Below are 14,832 nucleotides of genomic sequence, written 5' to 3'. Positions count from 1 at the left end.
ACAAACATTGTAAGTTTGCAGTCAAACAAAGGATGCGGAAAAGTCCATCTCTGCAGAGGCTTGATCAAACACTTTCATTTTACACAGTGATGAAGAGAATTTATGGCTTACTCAAGACAATTTATACGATTAAGTAAGACCAAATTAACTGGAAAAAAAAAAAAATAAAAAATATATATATATATATATATATATATATATATATACACACAAACAAACTTATTCTTGGAAAAAAAACATGTTCATTGAATACATTACAAACAGAGTGGCCAAAAATCCATCAGTTATTCATTCGTTATTTTAAGAATCATCAAATGAGTAAATATTTTTTTTATTTATTTATTTTTTGATTTTAAGAAGTTCAAAATGATCATGCAGTGCATAATGATAAGATATGAAGTAATACGGTAAGTCAGGTCTTCTTCAGGCTAGAACTGTGACATCCCCTCCACTTGTTTCATTTAGGTCATACCGCTCAGTATTGCACTGCGCGCTTGTAGGTGCCTTGGCCACAGGGCAGAGCAGAGTACAGAAGTGCTTCCTGAAGGTGTCGGAGAGGCACGCGTAGAGGATAGGGTTAGCGCAGCTCCAGGAATACGACAGCATGACCACAAATTCAAAAGCCCTGGCAAAGACTGGAAAGACTAGGCCACTTTGATACAGGGAGCAGAAGTTCATGATGTAAAACGGCAACCAGCACATGGCAAACACAACCACAACTGCTACAACCATTTTGGTGAGTTGTTGCTCCAGTCGGTGGCCCTCCTGGTTTGGCATTGACGACTGGAGCCGCTTGGACCACAAGGTGACAAGCATCGCAGTGTAGGAGACGGTCATGATAACAAATGGTAAGGCAAAGCCCACGACGAAGGTGTAGGAGAGGACTCCAAGCCACCAGGCGTCTGAAACAAAGTCGGGACTGCACATGCCATGTTTTGCTGAGAAATGAAGCGCCATGGGGAGAATAGTAAGGAGGGAGAAGAGCCACAAAAGGGCCGAAACAATCTTGGCGCAGCGGGGCGTTCTCCAGCGGGCAAGACGAAGTGGCTCTGCCAGCACCATGTAGCGATCGATGCTCATCACTGTCAGACAGAAGACGCTGGTGAACTGGTTGATGCCGTCCAGGACCATGACCACTTTGCATGCAGCGTCGCCAAACACCCACTGGTTCTGAAAGTTCTGGCTTGCTATAAAGGGGAGACCAACCATGAAGAGTCCATCAGCCAGAGCCAGGTTGAAAATGTAGACTGTTGTGGATGATGACATTTTATCCACTTTCAAAATAGTGATGATGACAAGGGAATTTCCAGCCAGGCCCACGATGCAGACCACTAGGTAGAGAATGGCCATAGTGATGCCAAAACCATCAATATTGTTCTCAAAGTAAAAATGCTCCTCCACATGTGTTTGATTGTAGTCCATGTCAAGCAAAAATGATCCTTCCATCCTACCACAGATTCACTTCTACAGAGCTTCGATCAGTGATAGTGGCAGCTCTAAAGCAAAAAAATAGAAATGTCAAAAGTCCTCGCAAAGAGTTTTACCTCTAAAAGGGAAAAAAAGATGTTCTCAGATGAAAAGAAGACCTCAGATGTAAAAAAGTAAACAGCTCTGTTAGACTAGGCCACAGAAAATCAAACAAAGGTTTGGGTCTTTCAAAATGCATCAGCTTCAAAGTAAGTCAGGCGTACTTACTTTTATCCTCTGATATTTAGAAAAAAAGTTTCTATCAGATTAGTGTTTCGTCACAAGCTCACTTAGACCCCAGATAAAAATAACAGAGTGGCAAAAAGCAAGACAACCACTTGGACGCTGACCACTCTTTTGCCTTGAGAGTCCTTTTATATCTATTCCCCCCCCCCTCAGTGTGTGAGGAGTGTGTTGGTTGCTGTATATGCGGGACACCCTCCCCTGTACCTCCCTCCCCTTGTTCATTGGTGTCTGAAGATTGTGATGAACTCCAGCTTAGCTCACACCCTTCATGGCTCACTGTATTGGTGTTTCCAAGGTAAACCTTGGTAAGCTTTGTCTTCTGCAGCACATTTTGTTATTATGCCTTTTTCCTCTGCCATCTATCTTCTCTGTCCTCCGTTTCTGTTTACCTCACCCCTCCTTTTCTATTATTCATTCTGCCACCCTCCAAGCCTGGGTCCTCCCTTTCCTTTCTGCCTCCTGTGCTCTTTTCCAGTTCAGTAGGGGGTCATCCAACTAAACCTAAACAGATAATAACACTTTGTCAGTGCTCTGGCCACCCACATTTATGGCCAAAATTGTATAAATCTGCTAACAGGGAAGCCAAGTCTGTTTTCTCAAGACTTTTCTTGCACTTTTTTTTTTTAATTTTTTGACATTTTACATGGGGTAATGTTTGATTATCCTTTGTCTCCTTCCATCATCATCCAACCCTCTCACCTTATTTGTCTTATTAAGAGGCAAAAAGTGTAACATTTGGATGAGAAATGGCAAGAAAACACTGAGAGGAAGAGAATGAGTGAGAAGGACAGGGAGGGAGGGGGGGGTTAGAAGGCTGGATGAGCGATGACCTCCATCCTGTTGCTGCTTTGACATGCATAGCTGAAATGCCCCAATGGCATCGTCATACAGTCCTTCACCGTATCCTTCCATCAATGCTCAATTTCAACTAAAACTTCCATTTTATTACATCAACACTATGTAGTGATTTACATCTAATTTCAGCTCACCACTCATTACCAAACCTGCCAACTTATCCATCAGATTTCTTCAGATATCTTTAAAGATGTGCTCCTTTTCCTTTAGCTTGTTCCAACTAACCGGAGAAACGTGCCTTTGTAGTTAAAATTCCTGATGAGGTTGTGGCTTCACCCCCCCGGGACTAGCACCTCTACATCCTATTATAAGCACCCCTATAAAAGTACCACTTAAAATACTTTGTCTCAAAGTGCTAAATTTGGAGACGTTTGACAGCTTCATGTTTCACAGGGAGTCTTTTGCTGTGATGTTTCGACAGACATGCCGGCATTCATGTCCACGTGTCTCAGAGCTGTCAACATAAAAGAGATAAGCCAAACCACCTCTGACACGTGTAAAATCAAGGCCAGAGGAGTGCTACTTCGCCAAGGTATCCACTTTTCTTGAGTTTTATTTTGTACCAAGGACCTTTCTTTCCTTTCACCATCTCACATGATCACTTTGGGTGACATAAAAGGCTTTTTACTTCCACTAGCTGTAATTTACTTTTGCCAACTAATGTGAGGATCAAATAAATCTGGGATTTCACTGACAGTTTAAAACTCAAATGCCAGTTTTTTTATTGTGTGCGTGTACGAGAGAGTGCATTCCTGTTGAGACTGCAGGCTGTACCCATACCGGAACAATTATCCATCTACCCCCCATATTATGTAAGCAGCTTTTTTTTATTGCCCCCTGCAAATACAAAGGAATGTCTATAAAAACACGTTTGCCTTCGAAATTAGTTTAACAACCTTGCCCTAAAGGGTAATTGAGTGAATTGTTTTGGGATGTTTTTTCTTTTATTTAAGTTCAAAATTCAAACTGAGTGAGAATGCCGGAACTAGTAAACATAAAACATGCTAATATCAGCTAAAACTAGAGTGCAATAAAAACCTTTCTAGGTCAAAAAATATGCAGTGTCCAGGGCTTTAACTGGCTTTATTGAAACGGATGATAACACATAAAGTTAAACGAATGAATGAATCTTTTTTGCTTCTTAATTGAGAATGAGAAGCTAAACATTTTCATTAATAATAAAAAAGTCCAGTTGCTTTTGAGTCAGTTTGCAAGAAAGACCATGTTCTGAATGCCTGAGAAGCTTTGCTAGCTAGCTAACAGATGCTAACTTTCCATTGAAGTGTTGAGCTTGGGGCTGCAAGACTGGGCACAGTTAATACGATGTGGATACGATATATAAAAACTTACACTTTGTTAATATGAAAACACATTTTGTGCATAGATATGCTACAATGTAAGCTAGTTGGTTAGCATGTTTTGTGTGTTTCACAAATGGTGCGGAGTTGGTGGCCAGTTATTCAGAAAACAAAGACATTTCATTGCATTTAATGCTAGATGTTTTTTAAGTAAGCTGTAATATGTTCTCAACTTTAACCAGTGAAAAGTTGGTAATTAATATTGTATGTTATATGTGGTAAGTAAGAAAGGGGTTTAACCATTTAAACTGATGTTTTGCAAAATTTTTGAACCAATGGGAACTTTAATCTTTTGTTAATGGCCTTTTGTATGGTATAAATACTATAGACTTACAAAAATGAAAAAGGTTTATTTTCAGTGCTCACATTTCATAATAAGCCAGTTTGTAAAGTGACTCATTAGGTCAAAAAGAAAAGTGTCAGGAACTGACCGTGCCAGTGGAAAAGGAAGGAAGTCCCCAGAGCATTTAATTCCTTGGGAATATATATTATGTCCAACATTTCTCACATGTCTGTTAGATGTCAAATCAATTTAGGGAACGACTTTAAATTTTGGTCTGCTCTTACCTCTCGAGTAAAAGCCCACAAGGTCATCCTCTGTTGGCTTTTTTTTTTTTTTGCAATGATTCAGTTTGGACCAAAGAGGGTAAACAAACTCTTCACAGAGCCACGTTTTTTGCGCCTCCAAAAAACATGAAGACTCAAATGAAACACAGAGGCCATCTGCAGCATGCATGTCGTGATACAATTATTGCAGCACTGCCTGAATCACAAAATGTTGTTGAAGCTTTGACAACATTGTTTCGTAAGAGGCCATAGTCAGTAATGGGTTTTACACGGAATGTTATGCTGGATATTATCAGCATTCTGAAACCTGAAAAGTCCACTTATGATCTTACTTATTGTTTGTGGGAATCAGGCTATTTTCATCCTTCTGTTTCCCAGCAACACAGACTATGAACTTGTTGCTACTTATGAGAAACAGAAGTATGAACAAATGTAAGGCATTAAAGTCTGTTTGTCTCACTCCTGCATCTGGATTTATGTTGTATTGATGGGTTAGATTTTTCCTTATTAGAGTTCCTTATTATCTCCTGCTGCCATAAAAGGCAGGAGGTTATGTAATTGCCTGTGTGCATGTGTGTTCACTTGTCAGTCAGTCTGTTAGCAAAATATCTCATGAACCAGTGGACAGATTTAAATGAAACTCTCGGAAAGCAGTCATTAAACATGCAGCTACAACTGATTAACTTTTGGAGTCGACATGATTCAAGATGGCTGTTACAGCTACTTAAGCTCACCAAACATAAGGATGTCTATAACTCAGCCAACTTTATGGATATTGAGATAAAATTTGATGTGGTTTCATGTTATCTGTAAAATGTTATTTTAAAGGTTTTGGCCAAAACAATCATTATTTCTAAACATAAGATGATCTTAGTTAAAGACTCTGGCAGCCAATATGCATTCCTCTAAGGATTGTTAGGTTTAGGTCTTCAGACTGATTTCATGGCAGATTCTCTGACATTTCATTTAGTGTTCGCTGATATAATTCAGAACCTACTGCTCCATCAGTGATGGATGCATCGCCTGGCTCCATTATATCATTAATAAATGCTGTTCTAATGATCTTTGGAAAATTAATCACTCAGATGGAGAGTAACAGTGGCAATAACGTCCCTCCATTTGTAAACAATCCCCTTATATGAGGATTTGTGAAGTAAAAATTAATTAATTTTCCAGTCTGGTGAGCATGAAAGTGGTCTTTTTCATAGATCTTCAGAAATCCCCTGCTTCTGCCATGATGCACTTCAGCAAAGCTAAAAATGTTACTGTGATTTTTCAAAGGTGTTTTGATGTTGTAGCAAAAGACAACAGAGCTTGAACATACCTAGACTTGATGTTAGTTCCCCACAATCAAAGAAGGGCTTCTTTCTTGAACTGCCAATTTTGCACAGATGTTCTGTAATCCGGCAGGGCCCGAATTCTCTTGACAAGAACGCTGACAGACTTAAAAAGCGAACGTGTACATTTTAGGTCTTGAAGACCCGTTTCAACCTTTTAACTTTCTCATGTAAACAACTCAGACAACACATTAGCTGTTAAATTTGATCTATGTATGATTCAATCAAAAGTTCTAGGAACTGCTGTTGATTTTGTTCGTTGGACATGTTGATAGTTTTCCACATTTAGCGTACCAATGCATAAGCATTGAAGCACCTTTCTTGTGCTACTTAGCCTTGATTATTCTGTTCCCTGTTGAACTTTGGATTTTCTGCAGCATTGGAAAAGTCAAGGCAGACAGACTTTATAATATATCAAATTGTGAGGTTTAGTCTGGAATAGTATGCTGTAGCTTTTGATAGCACTCCATTGTACGGCATAGACAAAATTAGCAAAACTCCACAAAAAGAGAATTCCACATACACATTAACATTAACATAGTGACAAAACAAGTGAGAAACTCCATTTCTGAAAATGTTGCCACAGAATGTTCAACTTCAAGTGTGATGATGTCATTCCCTACAACATTTGAGCTGTCTAAACTTCACAAAATTATTGCAAACAAACTTCTCTTATTACCACAAACTTCTCACATCCAGTACAGCTCTATGTCAGAACGTAGTTATTTGTGTCTTCTTTCACCCTAACAGTTTTCTCTTCAACCCCCCAAACAGCAGACTGTGCTCATCCAAACTCTCATTGACTCCCATTGTATCTGAGCTCAGAACTTTCTCCTTAAAATTGGAAGTGAACGGTCTTTTTAACTTGTCATATCTGCTACATAAAACCCTGTAGAAACATAAAGAATTACACGTGTGATGACCAAACTCTTCTACAACTTACAGTTATGGGTCTTTTTCAATTAGAGTTTTCTCACAATGATTCTTATGCTTCTTATACAGTTTATTCATCTAAACGTAAGCATTTTGTCAGCTTAGATTATTATAAACTATGTCTCAAATGACTTTTAGGCTGTGTATAAGAAAGTTGATGTACTGTATGTTGGTGTTTTGGGCCAAAGCTGCACTGGCAACCTTCAAAATCTATCCAGCAATTTTGTAGTTAGAACTATTTGTTTCAAAATAAATCTTTTAACATTTTGAAATGTCTTCTCCTAAACAGGGGTTTACAGATGATCGGAGGAAATGATCCAAACATTGTAATTTTTGCACCAGTTGGAGATGTAACTGATGATGATCCCACTCTCCAAGCATTACGAACTAACACCAATACTTTTAGTGCATTCCCATTTTTTCTTTCACAATCCGACAGCAGTATACATGTCCACGATCAGATTTTAGAAGCACTTTGAGCACTCTGAGCTCTCGTTGCTGTGCTGTGGGTATTGGCGCAAATAGAACGCAGAGACAGAAATAATCCTTTAAGAGGCTGAACATCTTTGGCAGATGATGTTAATCACTGTGGAAGTTTTATTTTTTTGACCTCCAGCAGCATCAATGACTGGAAGATGAGGACTGTGAATCATTTTGAGTATCTTTTGGGATGCAAAAATCCTGGAAAACATGAGTAATCTTCCTGTGAAAACAAATTACTTAGTGCCCCAAATATTTAAACACTTTACATCCAACGTTGGCTTTTCTATAAAGGAAAAAAAGTCATTCAGAACACTGTCCTCTTAATTGGCTGGAATGACTGTTATGCCGCGTAAAACAGCCAAATTGATGACTGAACCATTATAGTAATTCATGTCAGATGTGACGCAAGGTCAGAACTTTGGCACTTGAAGATTCCAAGTTTAAGTAACAGGAAATTCTAAATTAGTAAGGAAAAAAAAAAGAAAACACAAAAATGTGCTTGATCAATCTACAGGTCAAAGTTCAAGACACACAAGAATTCCCTCTGAGAGATAAATGTCTCAAAAAAAAAAAAAAAAAAAAAAATGCAGCCACTTCCTTAAAAATCTGGTTCTTGTCAAAGCACTGTAAAAATCCCAAATATGCACACAAACACGGACAAAAACAATGGTGAAGAATTTAGACTATTTGTTGAAACAAAGTGATGACGGAAGAGTCGAATACAGCTAAAAATCTGCTACTGATATTGTGTTTTCAGTGTAAACATTGTTACACTCAACAAATTCCAAATAAAAGAGAAAATCTAAAACATGGGAGCAGACTGATTAATTTCCATGTGCCATTGCAGAAATCAAAACTGTTTTTTATAACCCTAATTTTAAAAAAGGTGGGGTGAAATGTAAATAAAAACAGAATGCAATGATTAACAAATCTCATAATCCCATATTTTATTTACAATGAAACATCGTAAAGATATTACATGTTTAATCGAAGAAATTGCACCACTCTTTGGAAGAAAAATAAGATAAATTCAAATTTTATGGGATCAACACAGCAAAAGGCGGGAAAAAGTAAGAGGTACAAATAACAAACAGCTGGAGGAACATTTTGCAACTAATTAGGACAATTGTCAACAGGTCAGTAAGAGGACTGGGATAACAGTGTTTTAAAGAGCCTGAATCTCTCCGTGGTAAAGATGGGCAGAGGTTCACCAGTCTGAGAAAAACTGTCTCAAAACAGTGGAACAATTTCAGTATAACATTATTCAACAGAAAATTAGGAAGTATTTGAATATTCCACCATCTCCAGTTCATAATGTCAACAAAAGATTTCAATATTCTGGAGAATTCTCTGAGCTCAAAAGACAAAACTGAAACTTAATACTGTGGCTGACCATGATCTTCAGGCCCTCAGGGGCCACTGCATTAAAATCTGCTCTGATTCTGCTCTGAACATCACTGCATGGACTCAGGAACACTTCCAAACATCACTGTCTGCAAACAAAGCTTGCTGTGCCATCCACAAATGCAGGTTAAAACTCTATCATGCATGTTCTCTGGGCCAAAGTTAATTGAAAATGGACTGGGGCAAAATGGAACACTCTTCTGTGGTCTTCTGGATGAATGGAAGTTTAAATTTTTTTTGGGGAACCATGGACACTACATATTCATACTTAAGAGTAGAGGAACCATCTGACTTGTTTTCAGCTCACAGTTCCAAGGCCTGCCTCTCTGATGGTATGGGGGTGTATTAGTGTCTATGACATGGGCAGCATACATGTGAAAGACTCCATCAACGTAGAAACGTATAGAACAACATATGCTCCCATCCAGATGATGTCTTTTTCATGGAAGGACGGGTGCTAACTACCACATGTTTTTAGTTACCTCTGGAAGAGCTAAAGTGACTGAAAATAGGCCAAATTTTAAACTTACCAGTCATATTTGTCTACATACACACCTTATGCCCAACCTAATGTAGATCGACCACGTGAGTCAAGCTTCCATGTGGTTTTTGGTGGATTCCACCAAGTGCTTTGTTTTCATTGACAGTGGACCCACATTTCAGAATTGTATTTAATATATCTGGAAAATTACTGGGCTACACTCCTTGAAACTGCACCTTTTGATATGGTTTAGGGTAAGCATTTTATATTTTTACTTCATACTTTACAATGCACATCTTTTAATGGTGGCCTAAAATTATTTTAGACTTTGTTTAATGTTTTGAAAAAGTTATTCAAATTAATCATATTTGTTATTTGAATGCTTTAAGTGACTTTTTATCAGTTGTCATAAATGTTTTCTGTGGTCTTCATCTCGAATGCTGTTGAAGTTACCTCAAACTCGTTGGAAAACTCTTGGAGACCAAGCTTTTCAGGCAGTGGCTCTGAGGGTTTGGAACGCTTTCTCACTGTCCCTACGCTGCAAAGACTCCACAGACTCTTTTAAAAAATCATCTAAAGACGTTTTTATTCAGACAGGCTTTTACCTAATTTGTGTCTGTGAAAGGTGTTATAGAAATAAAATTTACTTACTTACTTCTGTGTCTCATATTTAATGTCAGTTTAAGCATTTTATGTGTATTTTACATGTAGATTTGACATAAAACAAATATAACAAATTAAATTTAACCTACCCTGATGTTTGAGAAACGGACCAATAGGCTTTGAGCGGAGGCGGGGCTTTATGCGTCAACGCTACGTATTTCAGGAAGTAGGAAGTAAATAAAGAGTAGTCACTGGAGCTCCTGGAAGTGAGTAGACCTGGCTTTTCTGTTGGAAACCTGCTATTAATGCAAGCAACAAGATGAAATTAAATACTGCCGAATATAAATACACGCTATTTTATATTGTAAAGATTAGCGTTTGAGTTAAATACGTCCTTGGTTTAAAGTTAGCCGGTTATCCATCATTTATTTCAACTACTTGTATGTTGGAGTTGTGTGCAGTAGTTTCTCTGGGCTTATCATCCGAGTTACACGTAGACCTGCTTTTTCTCTGACTGCTGCGTTCAAGAAGTCACGCAAAAGTCATACACGAAGCGTATTTTATTATTAAAAATGTATTTTAGCTGGTAGTATAAAAATGCCAGCTGTTAACTGAAGTTAAAAGCAGCACAAAAAGCAAAGAAAAACAGAACAAACATATTTATCTCCGCACCCAAACTTGCCTCAACCTAAACAAAGGCTATGCTATTAATATTGCATTTGTTAATCAATATAGCAATTGGATATGAAAGCAGGTTTCACATCTGCTGCTGTTACTAGTTGATAAATATTCTCATTGCATGATTTAGACTTTTTAAATTTACTGTATGCTATAAACTGCTGTAAAATCTGACTTCTGTCAGTTACAGGTATGCACTTTACTCATGTGTGGGCTAATGTTTCCTTGCTTGTGTAGTGCTGTTTTTAATTTTTTTTTTTTTTACATTTTTTAGTTAATCTGATGTATTTCAAGCCTTGCCTGCTATTTTGTGTTGATCTCCACCATCAACACACATTTGCACAACAACAGCACACAGAAAACCACATTTTATGCTGAAGTATGTAAATTTTGAAAGTTGAGATGTGGGGCCAGATAAAATCCTGTTTATATGCGAGAAAACATACTTACTTTTGTTTTGGGTTTATTTGAAGTTTGTGTGTGACCTGGCTAGAAGAAGTTTAACTGCTCACAGGTGAAAAGATGAAGTCATATGCATTGAAAGAGGAGATTAGATCATTTTCACATTCTATTAAACAAGTCAAACTCAAGGTGTGTGGACCAGATCCGGCCCTTGTTACAAATTTTTTCATTCCGCAAGGAAATACTTTAAATGTTTTAGAAATGGCCTGTCACTGTGCGGCAGATTGAGTCTCTGTTGCTTTTCATTTTGCTTCAAAAACTTAGCAAATGCAGTGCACACTTTTTTATGGCTATCAGGCATCTTTGAAGCCAACTAAATGGAACAGATCAAATTCTTGTTGGTGACTTTGCAATAGACAATGTCAGGTGTCTGACTTGTGCATCAGGGCAAGAAAAAGCCCGTTTAAATGTACATTTTCTTTTTTTCTGTTTTCTTATTTTGTGTCAAAGTAGAACGCTTGTAGCTGATTTAATAGATTGTCTTTGATAGATTTTTTTTATTTTTTTTTTAAATTTAACCCCCTACCTGTTTGATCTCGTTGTACCAGTGCTGTTTAATCCTCGTCCACCTGCTAGCCACCACTACAAACTTAAGACCAACTTGCAGAGATTCATGCGTCTCACAGTATGGGTTTATTATGTTCTTTACTCATGCAAGGTTAATTAATATATAACGCAACTAGTGTTGACACAATAACAAAGTGTTTAAAAGCAGAGAAAGCATCTTAATCAGTGTTAATCTCAGCTGCCGCGTTATGATTTAGGGGCGTTGCCTTTTTCGCTTTTTTGCTTAAAGAAATCACGGTGTCCACATCTTTGATTTAAAGTTTACTTTACTCACCCCAAGTCCTGCAATTTAAAAAAAAAAAAAAAACCTCTAATGAAACAGAGGCTTTGTGTTCTGAGACTAGCTGCTGCAAATCCTACTAGCCGGGGATCTTTATTTTCTTCCATTTTTACTCATCCAATGGATCAACTTGGAGGGGGATGCTTGTATTCTGTCAGTAAAGCTGAGCTCACCCGTGATTATAGTTTCCACTTTAGAATCCTTTCAAAATAAACCACGATGGCAGAAACAGACGCTTGAAATGCTCCGAGTCGTTTCTCTTTTATTTGTTTTATTTCGGGAAGCGGAGTGGGCAGTAAAAAGCAACCTGACTAGAAAAGCACCATTAGGAAACCAATTTGGTGTGTCACTACCAGGTGCTGATGTAAAAAAAAAAAAAAAAAGGCAGTCCTGATGGTCGCATAAATTCTACAGTTTTGCCCATTTTAAGTAGACTTAGAATATTTGAAACTCCCTGCTCAGCCCTAACAGACAGCAAGGCAGAAGACATGAATGCTGATGATGTGTTGTCATGGCAGAAAAGATAAGGGGGGCAGGAAAGACCCAGCTTGTTGATTTTTATCAAGAGTTTATTTTAAAATGTTGACCAAAAAAAACCCCAGGGATGAGACAATTTTGAGCAGCAGAATACGTCTAATTTAAGACTGTAAAACAAAGCCTTTTAAACAAAGCTTATCAGCAAAAACGTCAAGCCCATCAGCTTAAAGGTCGAATGACTTGGGGGGGTGGGGGGCAGCATGACCTAACACCAAATTATGAGCAGACATGCTCTACATGTAAAATTCTGTTACCTCCTGATAAGGACATATCAGAAGACCTCTTCGTAAATCTTATTTTCCATGACTGTGTCCTTTTTAAGATTTGATTTTTACATTTTTTTTTTAAATCAATAAGTTATGTTTGTATTGAATTCCATTTCTTTGGGAAATGCAGTTTAATTTTCTATATGATTAATTTGACATAATTTACCTGAAAACCAAAGTTTATTTATAGATTTTATTTTAAAAACATTAATTGCGAGTAACCCTTGGCTGGGACAAAGTTGTATTTTTTCTTTATTTATTTAATTTTTAGCTGGGTTTGACGCCCCTGCTTTATTATCGTCTGCTTTATTTGCAGGTTTAATTCTTTTGTTTTGAAAAATGAAATCTAATGTTTCATAAAAACAGTTAGTCGTGACGAGTTGCGGAGGTTCGATTCAAAACCAGCGTGTTTGTGCGCAGATACAGCTTAAAACGCACCCATCACGTGATGTTGCCGGTGGATCTAAAAAAGCAAGAACTCCGCTTACAGTGTGTTCTGTCTCAGAGAATCCAGGATCCTCTAACCCAGAGCAAACAGGATTTGATGTTTATTTTTTTCCATATTGAAACAAACCGAGCGGGTGTGTGTCGGAGCAGTAAACGGTTTAGAGACGCACATATTGACTTTAGAGGAGTCAGTCTTGTTTTTTTTTTTTTTGTTTTGTTTTGTTTTAGTCCGTTTTGTGGTTGTTCAGTCATTCGTCAGTCTTCCTATTCCTTGGCCATTATAGACAGACAGAAGCTTTTTGAAGGTCGTACAGTTATTTAGCTTTTTTAGGTTGAATTTATGTCAAATTTAGGCTCCTAGATGAGGACAGCATTTGCTTCTAGCCCTTTAGGAGTATCTAAAAGCACTGAAGTGGCTGTGGCATTGCAGTCTCACCTCTTTTTACTTTGTGAGCATGAAAAGGCGTTCTCTGTCGCATTTCCTCCAGCCCAATTTTCTTTAGTCAAGACTATGTGTGTTGTTTCTTCAGGTCTGACACCATGCTGGAAGGCTACAGCCCCCTGACCCAGGCCCTGCTGGGGACTCTGTTCACCTGGGGTCTGACTGCTGCCGGAGCCGCCCTAGTGTTCGTCTTCTCCAGCCGACAGGTACAAATTATTCATATGAACTCAAGCAATCACTTTGAACTCTCTTCGCTGGAGAGTTCAGAAATGTATCGTGTTCAATTTGAAACCTTATTACAACACTGGCGAACGTGTAGCCAAGGCCAGACGAAGTGGGGTGTCTAAGTGCATAGTTAAAGAATTAATACTACTCATAAAAACAGATTTTATCATTGCAGAATGTTTCAATTCCATTTTTAGCATTATTGAGTTGTGTAAATCTGGTAAATAAACCAACACCGTTGTTGTATATTTATCTGCAAAACTTTTACAACAAAAAAAGTGAGCTTTGGGTCAATATTGCAATTTTATAGATATTGTCTTCAAATTATACAGCATATTTTTAATGGCCATATTCAGATAAGACAACATAACTACTAGTGCGCTTTTCAGTTTGGTATTAGAGGTAATTTCACATATGCTCACAGCAGCACCCCAACTGAGATGTGTTCCAATGGGTATGCACGAAGCTGGTAGTACCAACTAAGCCTATAGCTTTATATGAAGTCCGGACGTAGAAGAAATGCAGCGTCTGGCTCTTGTCTCGCGAAAACTAAATCCTCCTGCCAGCAACCGCCAAAGCTCCCTGATTGGATGTTGGATCTCATTTGTACAATCCAAACAAAAACTAAGAATAGAAACAACAAGCCGAGGGTTTTCCGGTCCTTTGAGACGACAACATCCCTTCAAGCTATTTATTTTTATTTTTTTTAAGTTTATGTGCTCTTGATGTTAAAGCACAGCTTGGAGCGAAGCATGTAAACACAAAGATAAACCATGCCGAAGGGAAAATTTCAAAGCCTTTTAAGTGTTTTTGTTTCTTTTTCATTTTCATTATTTGTATTTGGAAATGAACACAAGACAAAGCAAAAACAGGTTTGTGTTATTTTATTAAGACTGAACTCACTTTTCATAAGCATTCAGGCCGTGTATCAAGACCCTCTGCTGAGAGTGTGTACGTGCTGCTTTGTCTTCTGCTTGTACAACTTGACTGGGAGATGGAGGACCCAGGTCAGACAGGTTACCGACAAACAAGACATCAGTAGGAATAAGATCCAGAGGGTTTTTCTTTTTTTTTTTAGAGAATTACCATCCAAGAACCTAAGAAAAGGAAAGGAGAATCATCGAAGTAACACACTACGAAACAAACTTTTATCATTGGCTGGCCATAACATGTTACAACAAGCATATAACTGGG

The 14,832-nt window shown here is 38.0% G+C and overlaps 2 protein-coding genes across 6 annotated transcripts in view; one reads left to right on the top strand and one right to left on the bottom strand.

Annotated features, from left to right (window-relative positions):
• Nucleotides 1-228: 228 nt before the first annotated feature.
• On the bottom strand, nucleotides 229-1,809 carry LOC108235860 (somatostatin receptor type 2). The gene has a single exon (XM_017416116.3). The coding sequence runs from the start codon at nucleotides 1,444-1,446 to the stop codon at nucleotides 424-426; it is 1,023 nt and encodes a 340-aa protein (XP_017271605.1). The 5' UTR covers nucleotides 1,447-1,809; the 3' UTR covers nucleotides 229-423.
• Nucleotides 1,810-9,973: 8,164 nt separating this feature from the next.
• The window catches only part of LOC108235840 (zinc transporter ZIP11), a 151,645-nt gene continuing 146,786 nt past the window's right edge, over nucleotides 9,974-14,832 (top strand). For 4 of the 5 annotated variants that reach the window (XM_037980844.1, XM_017416091.3, XM_037980842.1 and 1 more), the window contains exons 1-2: nucleotides 9,974-10,000; nucleotides 13,502-13,619. In XM_037980844.1, coding sequence (XP_037836772.1) covers nucleotides 13,512-13,619 — 108 coding nt within the window. In that variant the 5' untranslated portion in view covers nucleotides 9,974-10,000; nucleotides 13,502-13,511. Of the gene's footprint in view, nucleotides 10,001-13,237; nucleotides 13,421-13,501; nucleotides 13,620-14,832 lie in introns of those variants that run through there. The other variant, XM_037980841.1, reaches the window with a different exon arrangement.

Source organism: Kryptolebias marmoratus, linkage group LG17, assembly GCF_001649575.2.
Source record: "Kryptolebias marmoratus isolate JLee-2015 linkage group LG17, ASM164957v2, whole genome shotgun sequence".
Lineage (NCBI taxonomy): Eukaryota > Metazoa > Chordata > Actinopteri > Cyprinodontiformes > Rivulidae > Kryptolebias > Kryptolebias marmoratus.
The sequence above is the reverse complement of the archived record's forward strand: the minus strand, read 5'-3'. Positions and strand labels throughout refer to the sequence as shown.